This window comes from Piliocolobus tephrosceles, chromosome 10, assembly GCF_002776525.5.
Source record: "Piliocolobus tephrosceles isolate RC106 chromosome 10, ASM277652v3, whole genome shotgun sequence".
Taxonomy (NCBI): domain Eukaryota; kingdom Metazoa; phylum Chordata; class Mammalia; order Primates; family Cercopithecidae; genus Piliocolobus; species Piliocolobus tephrosceles.
Window position 1 is genome coordinate 629,777 of NC_045443.1, and position 17,069 is coordinate 646,845.

The 17,069-nt window shown below is 40.6% G+C and overlaps 2 protein-coding genes across 2 annotated transcripts in view; one reads left to right on the plus strand and one right to left on the minus strand.

The window, feature by feature from the left end:
• KDM5A (lysine demethylase 5A) overlaps positions 1-11,591 on the minus strand; it is a 90,448-nt gene extending 78,857 nt beyond the window's left edge. Inside the window, exons 1-3 of the mRNA XM_023182961.1 lie at positions 11,219-11,591; positions 8,099-8,176; positions 6,303-6,425 (exon numbers count right to left, since the gene is read on the minus strand). Coding sequence (XP_023038729.1) covers positions 6,303-6,425; positions 8,099-8,176; positions 11,219-11,383 — 366 coding nt within the window. The 5' untranslated portion in view covers positions 11,384-11,591. The remainder of the gene's footprint in view (positions 1-6,302; positions 6,426-8,098; positions 8,177-11,218) is intronic.
• Positions 11,592-11,640: 49 nt separating this feature from the next.
• The window catches only part of CCDC77 (coiled-coil domain containing 77), a 51,728-nt gene continuing 46,299 nt past the window's right edge, over positions 11,641-17,069 (plus strand). The window contains exon 1 of the mRNA XM_023182965.2: positions 11,641-11,774. The gene's annotated coding sequence lies outside the window, so the exon portion shown is untranslated. The remainder of the gene's footprint in view (positions 11,775-17,069) is intronic.

Genomic DNA, 17,069 nt, shown 5'->3' on the forward strand with positions numbered 1-17,069 from the left:
AAGGAATGATGTGTGGCTAAAGCAAAGTGAACCAGCAGGGAGGAGAAGTAAAGGAACTCAGGGAGGCAACAGGAGCCCTCTTATCTTTACTATCCCATACAATAATAACTGTGACATCATAAACTGCTTTGTATTCAAAGCGTTTCAAGCTGAATTTCCCTGAGTCATGATATACCTGCGTGGATCCAGTCATGATGTCCCACCTAGTTCTGGTGATTAGTAGCAGCCAGGATACTGCCATGACAAAGGAATAAACTACCTCACAAAGAAAATAAAACCATTACTTTGGCTCCATGTATACAATACTCTAACAATCTAACCAAAAAACTCACAAAACCTAATACCTGTTTTTCTTTGGCTGGCAGATGCAAAGATTATCATGCATAATTAAAAAATACAAACCAGGCAGGGCACAGTGGCTCATGCCTGTAATCCCAGTACTTTCGGAGGCCAAGGCAAGTGGATTACCTGAGGTCGGGAGTTCGAAACCAGCCTGGTCAACATGGGGAAACCCCATCTCTACTAAAAACATAAAAATTAGCTAGGCATGGTGGCAGGCACCTGTAATCCCAGGTACTTGGGAGGCTGAGGCAGGAGAATCACCTGAACCTAGGAGGCAGGGGTTGCAGTGAGCTGGGATCACGCCACTGCACTCCAGCCTGAGCAACACAGCAAGACTCTGTCTCAAAAATAAATAAAAATTAAAAAATCAACCATTGACTCCAAACATTTGCCATGTAGTGCATCACAACACTGTCCCCAGAAATATCACTATGAACCACGCTCTGTAAAAAGACACACAGCATGCACTTGAACCGAACACAATCAAGACAAGCCCTTTATCAAACCTTGACCAAAAAGTAGTATCGCTCAAGCTCAAAACGGCTGGGAATAGAGACAGTTTTAACATACCTGGGGAACAGTCTTCTACTTAAAAGCTCCCTCTAAAAAAATCCAGTAAAACGACAGGAAAGAAACAAAAAGGCATCCTCTCAAGAGGTCAAATAGACCAAGAAAGGAACAAAATACAAACAAATGTAAACAATATTTTGAAGCTAGTGATAACAAGCCAAAACAATAACAAAAACAGACAGACAAAAATTACAAGTTTAAAACGAAGTGCCTTGCAACAGAAGAAAGCCAGAGAAGCTTCTGCAACATAGAATCTGGAAAGGCTTAAGAGGACCTCCTTCCTCCCTTTTCTAAAACAAGGAAAAAAAAAAAAAAAAAGAAAGAAAGTCTTAAGAAGTATTTAAGCAGCAGTAACTCTAAATGTAGGGGTGGCAATGCAGCAGAGAACAGAATTGTGAAAACCTGTATAAAAGCACTTAGACCTCTTCCAGGCAACTATCCCTCTCCAACCCCAGCAGAAAACTGGAGATTTACTCCCAGCACAGTAAGGGATGCTAAACTAGGAAAGCTATAGGTAAGTAAACTAGAGGACCAGCCTAACATGTCTAACATCTAACTAATAAAGAGTCCAAAAGAAGAGAAAAAAAATGAGTACACAAAATTATCAAAGAATACAGGAAAAACTAGAAGAATTGAAAGAAATGAGTTATCAGATTAGAAAGGTTATTGAGAGCCATAAAAACAGTGAACGAAAATAAACACATACCAATGCATATCACCGTGAAATTTCAAAGCCCTGGGAATAAAGATAACATCCTAAATCTTCAAGAAAAAAAAAGTCACTAAAAAGAATTAATATAGCATCATTCTCACCAAGACAACAGAGTCAAGCTTTCAAAATACTGAAGTAAAATGATTTACAATATAGACTTTTAAACCCCACCAAACTACTAATAAAGTATAAGAGTAGAACATTTGTACACAAGTAAAAGGTCCTAAAAAATGTATATCCCATTAACCATCTTTCTCATGAAACTAGCAGAAGAAATGTTTCACCAAAATGAGAGTAAACCAAGTAAAAGGAAGACTTACAACAAGGAAAAGAGGCCAAGGAATTCCCAGAATGACAGCAGTAAAAGGAATTTCCAGACTCACAGCTGACCTTAAAAAAAAATCCAGTCAGGATTTGAGAGTAAAAAAGACTCCAGGAAGAATGGCTCCAAGAAAATAAAGCTGATAGATTATCTGATGGGTAGAAGCATACTGAGAGATGTATACTTCTACTGGGAAATATATTTTTCATGGTATTAATTTTAGATTAATAAAAAATTAATGTAACTACACTAGAAGGGGGATGATGGACATAAACATGGGAAGATTTACACCCATCCTCTTACACTCATTCTCCATCTTTAACAGGAGGAAATCAGTATATGATATTTAAAATCCAGAAATGAAGAAACAGCATAACGAGCATATTACTTGGAAATACGAAGATCAAAATCAGAAACAGCTAAAAGAACTGAAAGTGATTAGTTCTGAGGAGTAGGAATGGGGTGGAGATGAAGGGAGATGCTGATTTTCACTTTAAGCCGCCTTTTTTTTTTTTTTTAATAGACAGGGTCTTATTCTGTTGCCCAGGCGGTGCAATCAGAGGTCACTGGAGCCCCGAACTCCTGGACTCAAGGGATCTCCCAGCTTCAGCTTCTCAAGTAGCTGTGACTACAGGCGTGCGCCACCACACCCAGCTAACTTGTTTGTTATTTGTAGAGACGGGGTCTCCCTATGTCTAGACTGGCAGGTTGATCTAGAATTCCTGGGCTCAAATGATCGTCTTGCCTTGGCCTCCCAAAGTGCTGGGATTACAAGTATGAGCTCACTATACCCAGCCAAAGCCTTGTTTTTTAAAAGTGTACTACTTCAATAAAAATAAAAATGTTTTGATGAGAAGGGCTAGACTGAATGCTTCTTGCTGAAGTGGTTATAAAAACTGTAATTATTCCGCTGGGCGTGGTGGCTCACAACTGTAATCCCAGCACTTTAGGAGGCCAAGGCGGGCGGATCACAAGGTCAGGAGATCAAGACCATCCTGGCTAACATGGTGAAACCCCGTCTCTACTAAAAATACAAAAAATTAGCTGGGCGTGGTGGCGGGTGCCTGTACTCCCAGCTATGGGAGGCTGAGGCAGGAGAATGGCATGAACCAAGATCGTGCCATTGCACTCCAGCCTGGGTAACAGAGAGAGACTGTCTCAAAAATAAAATAAAATAAAATAAAAAATAAACTGTAATTATTCATATAGAAGTCCATTAAAATACAGGCATTCCAAGTAATACTTTTTATCATCAAAAATAATAGGGAGAAAGATGAGGTGATTGAATCAAAACAGGAAACCAACACATTGATGACTTAATGACTCAGAAGACTGAAAATCTGCTTCCCGTCAAAAAGCAATAGTTATCATAGTATTTTCAAATCGTACCTACAAAAAAAACTCAATAGATGCCAACAAACTGTCAGCCAAAAATTACTGTTTTTTTTTTAAAAGGGCACACCTAACAACCTTAAAACACCTGAACTCTCAGTATTCTGTGCAGTTTTCAGCCCAAGCCTCTTGCTAGAATAAAACGCCATGTTAATGAAATAAATAGTCACCCACTGATAACGGCCAGAATAAATTACCTTTGTGAAGAAGTATTGACTGGAAAGGAGATGAAAGAACCCACTAGAGTGCTATAAAAATGTTATATATCTTGATCTACGTGGTGGCTACAAAACAGGTGTATACATATATGAAGATTTATTGAACTGTACACTTAAAATTTGTGCATTACACTGTAAGTTACACCTCAATGTAAAAGAAAAAAGTTAATCTGAGAAGCAGCAATCTCACAATGACATTCAGGGAACAAAGTATTATAAACAAAACTAACTACAAATCAGTTTGTCTGCCTTTTAGCTTTAAATCTCAGTTTTGCAAGCATTCTCACAGGTTAGGGGAAAGAGATGTCCATGAGGACTTTAAAAAACTCACAAAAGACAAGACTCCAATAAACCCTCAGATAAGCACACTTAACCTTTAATCACAACATATTTTCAACCAGTTTTCTGAATATTTAAACAAAGTGCACTTTATTAGTAGTATGAACCTTAAAAGGAAATTAGTTTCTCAAGATGGAGTTAAACAGTTAATTTCTAAAGGAAATTAGTTTCTCAAGATGGAGTTAAACAGTCTTCTTCTCAAGGAGAACTGTGAACAACTAAGTATTCAGACTAGGTTACCTCTAAAAGCCCCTTCCCGATTTTGAAATCCTACGACTTTACAAAATCAGAAAAATGCAGCCGGGCATGGTGGCTCACACCTGTAATCCCAGCATTTTGGGAGGCTAAGATAGGAGATCACTTGAGATCAGGAGTTTGTGACCAGCTTGGCCAACATGATGAAACCCTGTCTCTACTAAAAATACAAAAAGTAGCCGGGTGTGGTGGCATGTGCCTGTAGTCCCAGCTGCTCCTGAGGCTGAGTCAGGAGAATCGCTTGAACCCAGGAAGCGAGAGGTTGCAGTGAGCTGAGATCGCACCTCTAGCCTGGGTGACAGAAGGAAACTCCATCTCCAAAAAAAATGCAATTTAGCTTACCATCAGATTAAACCTAAGGTTTACCTTTTAAATGGAAAATCACGGACAGAGAAAGTTTCAATAGATTACTACTCATACTATTAATAAACACTTACTCTAGTAAATTCCTTAGGGTATTTATGAAAATAGAGATAAATATTGGCCAGGCACAGTGGCTCACACCTATAATCCCTACACTTTGGGAGGCCAAGGTGGACAGATCATTTGAGGTCAGGAGTTCAAGACCAGCTTGGCCAACATGGTAAAAACCCCATCTTTACTAAAAATACAAAAATTAGCCGGGTGTGGTGGCACACACCTTTAATCCCAGTCCCAGCTACTAAGGAGGCTGAGGCACAAGAATCGCCTGAACCTGGGAGGTGGAGGTTGCAGTGAGCCAAGATCAGGCCATTGCGCTCCAGCCTGGACAAAAAGAGCAAAACTCCGTCTCAAAAAAAAGGAAAAAAGCGGCTGGGCGCAGTGGCTCAAGCCTGTAATCCCAGCACTTTGGGAGGCTGAGACGGGCGGATCACGAGGTCAGGAGATCGAGACCATCCTGGCTAACACGGTGAAACCCCGTCTCTACTAAAAAATACAAAAACTAGTCAGGCGTGGTGGCCGGCGCCTGTAGTCCCAGCTACTTGGGAGGCTGAGGCAGGAGAATGGCGTGAACCCCGGAGGCGGAGCTTGCAGTGAGCTGAGATCCGGCCACTGCACTCCAGCCTGGGTGACAGCGAGACTCCGTCTCAAAAAAAAAGGAAAAAAGCATATTTCAAGGTTATTACAATCTCAGCTTACAGGTCAATTTTTTTCATATTAGGGAATATAATGTTAAAAAGTTAACACAATTTGGGCAAAAACTTGTCTAAACTCTTCACCATTAAGTTTCTGAGCTGTTGTTCATCCTACTGAATAATGATAGCCTCGGTTAGCCATTAACACTACATACAGGTATTAACAAAACTAATATATACCACACATAAGAATGCTGAGAAACATGAGTCCCTTTAGTATGCCAGATTTCCTTTTTTTTTTTTTTTTTTTGAGACAGGGTCTCACTCCTGTGACCAAGGTTGAAGTGTAGTGGTGCAACCACAGCTCACTGCAGCCCTGACTTTTCGGACTCGTGATCCTCCTACCCTAGCCTCCTGAGTGGCTGAGACTACAGGTGTGCACCCACGCCCAGTCAGCTTTTCTGTATTTTTAGTAGAGATAGGGTTTCAGCATGTTGCCCGGGCTAGTCTCTAACTCCTAGGCTCAAGTGATCCTCCCACCTCAACCTCTTATAGTGCTGGGATTACAGGCATGAGCCACCGTGCCTGGGCCAAATTTTCAATTAAGTAACAAAAAAAGATGACAAGCTCAATACAGAACATTGTACACTCAGCACAAGATAATATTAGCAGGCTAGAGTAATTTATTTTGCATACCGTATATCACAGAGCCTGATAAATATTAATATTTGGTAATTACATATTAATCTCAACAAATATAAAATAACTTTTAAAGATAACCTTGAGATCTCTCATTTCCATTTATTCAAATGGGCATTTCATTGTCCTTTTCGAGACGGAGTTTTGCTCTTGTTGCCCAGGCTGGAGTGCAATGGCGCAATCTTGGCTCACCGCAACCTCCACCTCCTGGGTTCAAGCAATTCTCCTGCCTCAGCCTCCCAAGTAGCTGGGAATACAGGCGTGCGCCACCACACCCGGCTAGTGCATTTCATTGTCAAACAAATCCTCCATTGGAAGCAATGATTACCACCAAATGTATTTGATATTCCTAAACTAACAAGCCTGTGCTCTAATTTCTAAACCAGTATTAGCCTCACCTTGCTCAAAGCATACAGATCCAGGATTTTTCTCTCTACCACAGGGATCTTCAGAGTAGATCCTTGAAGTTCCCAAAATTTTGCTAGTTGATCCAAGAAATCCAATCTCACTCTGGTCATTGCCTAAGATTATTAAAATACAGAAATAAAAACTAAGTTACGATTGAAATGAATGAGTATAATAGAGCAGGGGTCCCCAACCCCCAGGCTATGGACTGGTACCCATCAGCAGTCTGTTAGGAACCCAGCCGCACAGCAGGAGCAGCAGCAGCAGGCAAGCATTACCACCCACTCCACTGTGAACTGCATGTGAGGGATTTAGGTTGTGCGCGCCTTTTGAGAATCTACTGCTTGATGATCTGAGGTGGAACAGTTTCATCCCAAAACCATCCATCCATTCATGGATAAACTGTCTTCCATGAAACCAGTCCTTGGTGCCAAAAAGGTCTGGGACCACTGTAATAGAGGTATTCATTTCTCTAAAGAAATTCAAAGACTTTTCACTATTGCTTATTTCAACCCTGTAAAACTAGCCAATAATAAAGAGGCAAAAGACTTCTAATAAACTGTATTTATTCAGGCAAAAAGGTCACTCTGATTTACGTAAAAAGTGGTCATATAAGCAACCAAAACAATTTTTGTAAGTTGGTTTAACTTTATGCTGATCAGAAAATTCAGTAATCGGATTCTCCTCAGTCTCTAACATTCTGTCATTTCATCCACAGGTAACATGCACACTTTAGGTGCATCAACTCTATACCTCACTGATACCAATATTCTTTATCAAGCATCTAATTACAAGAGACTAAAAAGAAAAAATATGTATTTGTGGCCAGGCGCGGTGGCTCATGCCTGTAATCCCAGCACTTCGGGAGGCCAAGGCGGGCGGATCACCTGAGGTCAGGAGTTCCAGACGAGCCTGGCCAACATTACAAAACTCCATCTCTACTAAAAATACAAAAATTAGCCAGGCATGGTCATTGTAACCCCAGCTACTAGGGAGGCTGAGGCAGGAGAATCACTTGAACCCAGGAGGTGGAGGTAGAAGTGAGCCAAGATCATGCCACTGCACTCCAGCCTGGGTGACAGAGCGAGACTCGGTTTCAAAAAAAAAAATTATATATTAAACTCTCAAATATTTTGGGGGTGAAAAAACACTTTAGAATGACATAATAAACCTTTGCTATCAATAATTTTCCTTCTGTACTCTAAAAGTTTTCATATCACAAAGAAGAACCTTCTGAAAATCCGCAGACAGGAAAAACAGTAATACATAAATAGACTTCCATTTAGAAAATTTAAGATACATTAGTAATGTTTAAAGGCAGATCTTAATAAATCAGATTAACACTCCTGGCAAAGTTGCATTGAAACCAAAACCAAAACAAAACAAAACTAACTTTGAAAACTAGGGTTTTAAAACAGAATTTAAAAATCCATTTTCCAAGAACCAAGGGAGACAGAAATCTTCGGAGATTAACAAAACTTTTAGTAGAGTAAGAAACACTAGAGAAAGTAGAATTTAAGAACTCTAAGTCTCTGAAGCTAAGCATTGAATATTTCCACTAGAAAAACAGGGCTAGAGATAGTTTCTCATGATCTCCGTTAAATGGAAAAACTATAACTACTTTGCACAATGTTTTAAAAATCACACTCTTCCTCCAAACATCAAGTAACTATTCAACACCAATTAACACAAACTCCAGGCTGCAGTCCATGAGCTTCTCCAAGTTCTCTATCTACAGCCCTAACACAAAGAATGAATCAGGAAGCCGAAATGGTGACAAAACACTTACCTCAAGTTCATTCAGGCGCTGGACTCTTGGAGTGAAACGAAAACTTTTTACCTCACAGGCAAATGGAGGCTGCCAGTCCTAAACAGAAAGTTTTTTTTAAAAAAAACAGTGGTATTTAAGCAAGGAATGAGTTATTTATTCCCTTAAAGGGGGGTTTTGCCATAAATCACGGTGCTAATAGATTAACTTATAAGACTTCTTTATTATAGAGACAGAATGAGCAATTCTTTTAGATAAAATAATTTTAATACAGGTTGAGTACCCCTCATCTGAATGCTTGGGACCAGAAGTGTTTTGGATTTCAGATTTTTCCATATTTTGGAATATCTGCATATACATAAGGAGATATCTTGGAGAGAGAAACCAAGTCTAAATACAAAATTCTTTTGTTTCATATAGTCATACACATAGCCTAAAGGTAATTTTATGCAATATCTTTAGTAATTTGGTGCCTAACGTTTGTGTACACTGGACCATCAGAAAAGAAAAGATGTCACTAGCGCAGCCACCATGTGAACCATCTGTGGCTGTCTGGCATCACCATCATTTCTGACTGTGAATTTACACACTACCAATAAACAATCATTTCCTCACACTTATTTCCACTTCAGTAGTTAACAGAAAAAATATAACATACCATTAATACAATGAAAAAAAAAATCTATTCAAGCTGGGTGCAGTAGCTCACACCTGTAACCCCAGCACATTGAGAGACTGAGGCAGGAGGATCGCTTGAGCCCAGGAGCTTGAGACCAGCCCAGGCAACAGAGCGAGACCCTGTCTCTATAAAAGAAAAAGAATAATAATGTTTCAGGATAACTTGGTTTCAGATTTGGGAAGATTTCGGATTTGGAATTTTTAAAGTAGGGATGGATGCTCAACCTATATTACTCAGAGAAGCAATCCTCTTCAAACCAGTCCCACTGTTTACCTCCCACAATTATGCCTTCCCAAGTTACTCAAGCGGAATTCAATGAGGTCATGTACCACAAAACAGTGTCTAGTAAACATTCAGGTTTACCAAGATAAAAAAAAAAACACCAAAAAATTTAAAAAACCAAAAAGAGTAAAATTAAAAATTAAAAAGAAACTTTTAAAAAGAACTTAATTATTTAAACTTTTTCTTTTTTACTGTATGTGTAACGTGATAGAGCACTTTATGTTACACAAAAGTTTTGTTCAAAGCCCGGCTTCTGGGAACCCAAATATTCAACAACAAAAAAAAGTAAGCAAACACACTGAACAAGGACAATTTCCGGACTGTGATATAACTAAAATTAGATAGCATATTTCAAGTGGAGTCTAAATAACATAGTTTGATTTGGCCTAAACAACAGAATAACAGTAAACCTATTTTAAAACGTGAGTAGTCAAAAAAAAAAAAACCCAGGAGGTGGAGGTAGAAGTGAGCCAAGATCGTGCCACTGCACTCCGGCCTGGAAACTAAAGAAATCTGCCAATACTAAAATTAAATTCTGATTGTAAACAAGATTTACTCTCAATAATGTGACATAAAAAGAGATAGCATTATTTCAACATTTTTTAAGTAAAAAAAAAACCTTTTTTAATCGAAGTAACCGTGAATAGAATTTCTAATTAATAAATTCAAGAGTAGATGAAAATATGACTTAGGAAAACTTCCAATGCTTAAGATTTGTTAATATTAGGTAATTATGATAGAAAAAAGGGTTAAATGGAAGTTTTTGGAGGATGGCAATGCATATCATCACAGCAATTATTTGTTAATCCTCTGCTGGCAATGAATAGTCTGTAACCTTAAACTCATTCAACATAGAGTATTATGTCTGTTTCAGAATCAGAAAAACCGATCTAGGTTCAAAATATACTTTGCTACTTGCCCAAGATCACACATCTGGTGTTTTAACTTACCCAGATTAGTCTCATCTGTAAAAGGTGGACTTTATTTACCTATCAGGGCTTCAAAGATTAAAGCAAACAATCTATAGGTGTTAAATTAGCTCCTCCTCGCTGTCATTTAAGTTTTTAATTTGCTGCGGTGCCTATCACTGTGGTAGTCAGTGGTGACGGCAGATGCTTTTTAAAATGCAACACTGGTTAACAGTGCTTAATATTTTGTCATTACTAATACTAGACAAAACACAACGCAAAATGCCTTTAAGAAGCAATGACTAAAGCAATGGTTCGAAAACCTCAACTTACATGAAGAATCATCTGAGACTAGTTGCTAGAAAAGTAGATTCCAGAACTTCCACAAGAAGTCTAGAGATCTGCATTTAAACAAGCATCCAGTTGACCCAGGTGCAAGTGGTCCACCAACATCATTTAAAAAGCACTGGTCTGATGAGTAAAGAAAAACACCTTTTGACCTTGAGCAGCTCACTCAACCTCTTCGGGCATTAATCCCCTCCACACAAGGGCTAGTATCTACTTTCCTTACCTCAAAGGCGAGATTATAATTAACCTTATAGGCAAAGCTAGTTATCTGCAATAACTGTGATTCCAAAATCGTTGATCTTGAGTTCCCTATGTCAAGAGATTTCAACATTTCCTTCCATCTCCATTATAGATCAATTCTTCCTAAACCTCTAAATTTTAAGAATTATTGCTGCTCCTCTTTCCCCGGTAAGACTTTCTCACTGCAGTAATAATTAGTCTGGAGTTCTATGTCTATAATACCATCTGGTGGAATTAGAGCTCAGATTACCTCTTCAGAAACCCTAGCCCTGAGATGAGGCCTGCAAATATTTGATCCAACCAGGTCTTGAATAAAGAGATAGCCGACTATCAAACCATAATGAGGATACGTGAGGGAAGAATATGTCACGCCATAATACTGTACTTTAATTAAACACCATATTGGTTAACGAAAGGCTTCAGGCCCACAGCTGAGAGAAAAGTATCAGTTCCCAAGTTCTAGGCGGAAGAGACCCCAGAGACGCCACTTTCTCGCGTTCAGATGTGTCTACATAAGACCAAAAAAGAAACCGAAGCAGAAACATCCAGAAACAGGCTCCAGTTGTCTCAAAATAAAGGAGAGTACATATGAAAGGAGAGAAGGATCAGAAAAGTAAGGCTAAACCCAGTGTACGGACTCCCCCATTCTTCCTTCTCCCCCTCTCTCTTCACAGACTGAGGTACCTTGGGCGGCCGAATTTTGCAGATGCCGGTTTTCTCCGCCAAAGGCCGGATGCGGCCGATAAAGCTGAGCGGATCTGTGAACTCCTCCCAGCTCGGCTCAAAGACGGGGCACTCTGGGGGTGGCACGAACTCGGCCGCGTAGCCCCCCGGCCCCACGCCCGCCATTGCAGCGGCCGGGGGGGGGGGTCCCCGTGGAGAACCGGTGGAGAAAAGCTGGCTGAAGCCCACTGAGCCCGTTCACGTCTCCTGACAGGAGCCGAAGTGCATCTTCGCGGACAAGAACCGTTCAACACAGAAACCTAAGAATCGCTTCCTCCTCCCGTTTGTTATTGTTTCTTGCAAGGCTTTTCCTCTGAGGTTCAGGACTTTTCCGGAAGTTACTGTGCTGTCAAATCCCTCCGCCCCCTGCAGGAAACGGAATCCTTCCGCAGCGGCACGACGGCTGTGTATCTGGCCCTTCCTCCTTCTTCTCTTGCCCGGCAGCCCAGTGTGGCTCTTTCTCTCCTTGCCTGCCAAAGTTCTGCCCAGTCCAGCGACTCCACGCGGCTCGCCCTTGGTAAGGGGTCGGGGAGGGGCACAATCTCTCCTTCACTAGAGGTAAGGATAGAGCGAAGCCGACGGGGCGAGGCGAGGCGCGGTGTGGCGCGTTCTTCCGGCGCGGAGGAATGTGTAATGCCCCAGAGGGTAGAGGTTGTGCTTCCGGTGAGGAGGGTCCCTTTCCCTTTTGTGTGTCAGTGCACTCGAAAACACGCAGGGCTAACATTAGCCCCCCAGCATCGCCGCCCGTGCTTCGTGATTTGTTTTAACCTACCCTGCTGCGTTTATAGCAAGTAGCCTTTCCAGCATTTCTCTTTTTTTAGCCCTTTGAATGCAGATATTTTACAGTAATCTCAGTCTGCTACTTTATACCCGCCTCTTCTCCATGAAAACCAGTGCAGGTCTAACCCATCCCCTAAATCCTGCCAGCTGGCTTAACCACCATCCAGGAATTGCTTTTCCTGTTACACAGGACACAGCAGCTGTTCTGAATTACCAGCCAGTACTGTCTAGCTACCTACAGGACGTCTCACTCTGGTAACTCAAAGTACTTTAATTGTTCACCATTTTTTCAGTGTTCCTGGTTCCCATTAATGCCTTCATCTATTCAGTTGCCTGAGCAAAAAAAAAAAAAATCAAGAAATAATCCTCATGCTTTCTGCTCTCACTTCCCATGTATAATCGTGTGTCTCTCCATCCTCGTTACCAGTATCCTAGTTTAAATACTCTTACAACAGCTCATTTCTTTTCTCCTCTCAAATCCCTCTCCATTCTCAAGTTGGATTGCTTTGTCTAAAATCCAGAATTCATCTTGTCACTTTTCATCTCCAAACTCAACAACTCCACACATCTTTTTAAATTCTGATTTGCTGCTTTACTCTCCAGCTTCATCTCTCCTGCTTCTCCATATGATCTACAGAAGTCTTTGTGGTGACTTTAGTACACCATGATTTTTCTCACCTCTGAGCCATCACACATATTTCCTCTGTCCAGAACATTTTTGTACTCTGCTGACCCAAAATCATTCGTATCATTATATCCCCTTCCTGACTAAATTTCTACTCATCCTTCGTTTAAATAAATATGAAGGATTAAGCTGAGCGGATCTGTGAACTGTGAACTCCTCCTTCATATTTATTTAAATAAATATTATTTAAATTACCCAGCTCCTAGAATAGGTTGGTGTATAGGAGGTGTGCAATAAATATCTGCTAAATAAATGATTCACAAACCAATTTGCCTTGTGTGCCATTGCCTCATCCTACATTTACGTATGCCACGTTTTGTTTGAGACTGTACCAGCATGTAACATACACAATATCCCTCCACTTGATTATAGCATCCACAAAAGTTAATGTCCACTTACTCGTAACCCCCAGCCTAAACCCACAGACACTTTCGCAGATAGTTCGGTTTCAGTTACCCTTTGTTGTGTAACGAATCACCTCAAAACTTAGTGGCAGAAAATAAAAAAGACTAATGGCAATTCTGTGGGTTAGCAATCTGGTGTTTTCATGGCCTCACCTGGGATCACTCCTGCAATGAGAATCATCTGACAGCTTGACTGGTATGATGGTTAATTTTATGTTCAATTTGGCTGGGCCATGGTGCACAGATACGTGGTCAAACATTCTACTGTTTCTGTTAGGGTATGTTGCAATGAGATTAACAAATCAGTGGACGTTGAATAACGCAGATTGCCCTCCGTAATGTGAGTAGGCCGTATCCAATCAACTGAAGGCCTGAATAGAACAAAAGACTGACCTTCGGTGAGCAAGAAGGGATTTTGACAGTAGATTGCTCTCGGCCTTGAACTGTAGCATCACCTTTTCCCTGGTCTCCAGCCTGCCAACCCATCCTGCAGATTTTGGACTTGAAAGCTCTATAATCAAGTGAGCCAAGTCCTTAAAATAAATATCTTTATAAACACACACATCCTATTGGTTCTGTTTCTCTGGAGAACCCTGAATACACTAGGGTTGGAGGGTTCAAGATGGCCTCACTCATGTGTCTGGCAGTTGGTGCTGGCTATTGGCTGAAAAGTCTTAGTTCTCCGCATGGCTTCTCATCTTCTTATGGTAGATGGAGCTTTTCCATTGCATGGCAGTCTTAGCATTCTAAGAAGCAAAGACCTAAAACCTAGACTCCAAAATGTACAAGATCACTCCATCATACTCTGTTGGTCGAAGGAAGTCATAAGACCATCCCAGATTCAAGAGGTGGTCAAATAAACTCCAAGTTTTTATGGGAAGAGTGACAATGTCACATTACAAAGGGGTGTGGACACAGGAAGCTGTGATTCATAATAATTCCATACAATTATTATAATGATTTACATCCGGGTGCAGTGGCTCATACCTGTAATCCCAGCACTTTTCAAGGCCAAGGTGGGCAGATCACCTGAGGTCAGAAGTTTGACACCAGCCTGGCCAACATAGCAAAAACCTGTCTCTATTAAAAATGTATAAAAATTAGCCGGGTGTGGTGGCGGGCGCCTGTAATCCCGGCTACTCAGGAGACTGAGGCAGGAGAATTGCTTCAACCCAGGAGGTGGAAGTTGCAGTGAGTCGAGATTGCACCACTGCACTTCAGCCTAGGTGACAAGAGTGAGACTGTCTCAAAAAAAAAAAAAAAAAATTTACAACAAAGTCTTTGATTTTTACCACTTAAATCTGGAAAACTATATTATTCAGAAAAAGAAATAATGGAATTCCAAATAAAACAAGCCACTCAAATAACTAAAATATAATGGTTTTGCTTTCAAATTAATGGAGGGTGAGAACCTGATAGAACCTCAGTATAAGCACAAATCCTTAAAAGCTTTGATTGGTCCTATTTATTTCCTGTTATTTTCTTCAGATTTTACTTACCTATTATTTTATTTTAAACTGTCTCTCTAGTAGAATAGAAAATGTACAGAGTAATGATTCTCAATCATTTTTATTCGCCACAGTACTTCTGAGAAATCCGTAGTGGTTGCTTACAACAGCAGGAAGGCTGTAAGAGAAGACAGTGAATAGAAGGACAGTAAACATTGGCATCTCTGGTGCGAACAGAAGGAACTTCTCTAGTTACAATCGCCTCACATTCTGATGCTCCCCTCAGGGAGGGTACATGAACCCCACTCCCACCTCTCATGCTTACTCCTTTAAAAATCACTGTTGTAAAAATCCAAATTGTGTTTTATCAGCTTCTATGAGGGCATTCTGCACACACAATGTCAAACTGCGTCAATAGTATTTGGGTTTCTGGGCAAAATGGAGTATAACTGTAGTTTAAAAGGATCATTTGCATTGTTTAAACAATCCTTGATAGTAACTTTTCAGAAAAAAAAAATTGAGTATTATTTATCTGAAATTTATTATCCTGAGTGTTAAAATAGACTAAAATGAATACCTAGATCTGATAATCATTTGGCGAGACTGTGGTCCCTGGATTTTTAAAAAATGCAACAAAACCTCACAAAATCAGATTAATTAAGGCAGGGTTAGTTTCAGAGAGAAGTCAAAATTACTGAATTTTTAAAGAAGTGTCCTTTTAATTCAAGAATAATTTCCACCAAGGCCAGGCACGATGGCTCATGCCTGTAATCCCAGCACTTTGAGAGGCTGAAGCGGGGGGGTCACAAGGTCAGGAGATCGAGACCATCCTGGCTAATGCAGTGAAACCCTGCCTCTACTAAAAATACAAAAAAAATTAGCCGGTCATGGTGGCAGGTGCCTGCAGTCCCAGCTACTCAGGAGGCTGAGGCAGGAGAATGGCGTGAACCTGGGAGGCGGAGCTTGTAGTGAGCCGAGATGGCGCCATTGCACTCCAACCTGGGTAACAGCGAGACTCCATCTCAAAAAAAAAAAAAAAAAAGAATAATTTCCACCAGTGATTCTCAAATTGTTTTGGTCTCAGGACACCTTCACTCTTAAAAATTATTGAGGCCAGGCACAGCGACTCATACCTGTAATCCCAGCACTTTGGGAGGCTGAGGCGGGAAGATCACTTGAGGTCAGGAGTTCGAGACCAGCCTGGCCAACGTGGAAAAACCGCATGTCTACTAAAAATGTAAAAATTAGCCGGGCGTAGTGGTGGGCACCTGTAATCCCAGCTACTCAGGAGGCTAAGGCAGGAGAATCGCTTGAACCTGGGAGGCAGAGGTTGCAGTGAGCCAAGATGGCGCCACTGTACTCCAGCCTGGGCAACAGAGTAAGACTTTGTCTCAAAAAAAAAAAATTATTGAGAACCCCCAAAGTTCTTGTTTATATGCATAATATATATTGATGTTTACTAGATTAGAAATTAAACCTAAGATGTTTAAAATATTTTATTCATTTAAACATAAAACTTTTATATTTATACATTTTAAAAATAATAACTATATTTTCCAAAACAAAAAATTTACTGAGAAGAGCGGCATTGGTTTACTTTTTTTTTTTTTTTTGAGACAGAGTTTCACTCTTGTTGCCCAGGCTGGAGTGCAATGGCACGATCTCGGCTCACCGCAACCTCTGCCTCCCAGGTTCAAGCAATTCTCCTGCCTCAGCCTCCGTAGTAGCTGGGATTATAGGCATGTGCCACCACGCCCGGCTAATTTTGTATTTTTAGTAGAGATGGGGTTTCTCCATGTTGGTCATGTTGGTCTCGATCTCCCGACCTCAGGTGATCCACCCACCTCAGCCTCCCAAAGTGCTGGGATTACAGGTGTGAGCCACCACGCCCGGCTGGTTTACATTTTTTATACCTTTGTTTAACATTTGGCTTAGCAGGATTGAGCTGCATTCTCATATCTGTTTCTGCATTCAACCTGTTACAATATGTTCTTTTCGTTGGAATATATGAAGAAAAACCAGCACCACACAAATATGTAGTTGGGAAAGGAAGAGCATTTTATTTATTTTTTATTTTTTAATTTTTTAGACACAGGGTGTCACTCTGTTACCCAGTTGGAGTGCAGTGGCACAATCCTAGCTTATTCCAACTCTTGGGCTCAGGCAATCCTCCTGCCTCAGCCTTCCAAGTAGCTAGGACCACAGGTGTGCATCATTATGCCCAGCTAATTAAAAAAAAAAAAGTTTTTGTAGACATGGGGTCTTGCTATGTTGCCCATACTGATCTCAAACTCCTGGGCTCAGGGATCCTCCCACCTCGGCCTCCCAAAGTGCTGTGATTATAGGCATGAGCCACCATGCATAGTGGGGAGAAGCATTTTAATAACCTTCTCAGATAACTGTAATTTCTTAAAGGCTAACAATTTGGAATCTAAAACTTTATCAGTTAACTTTTTGTACTCTGTCACATTAAAATGGTAGTCAATCTTGTCCTT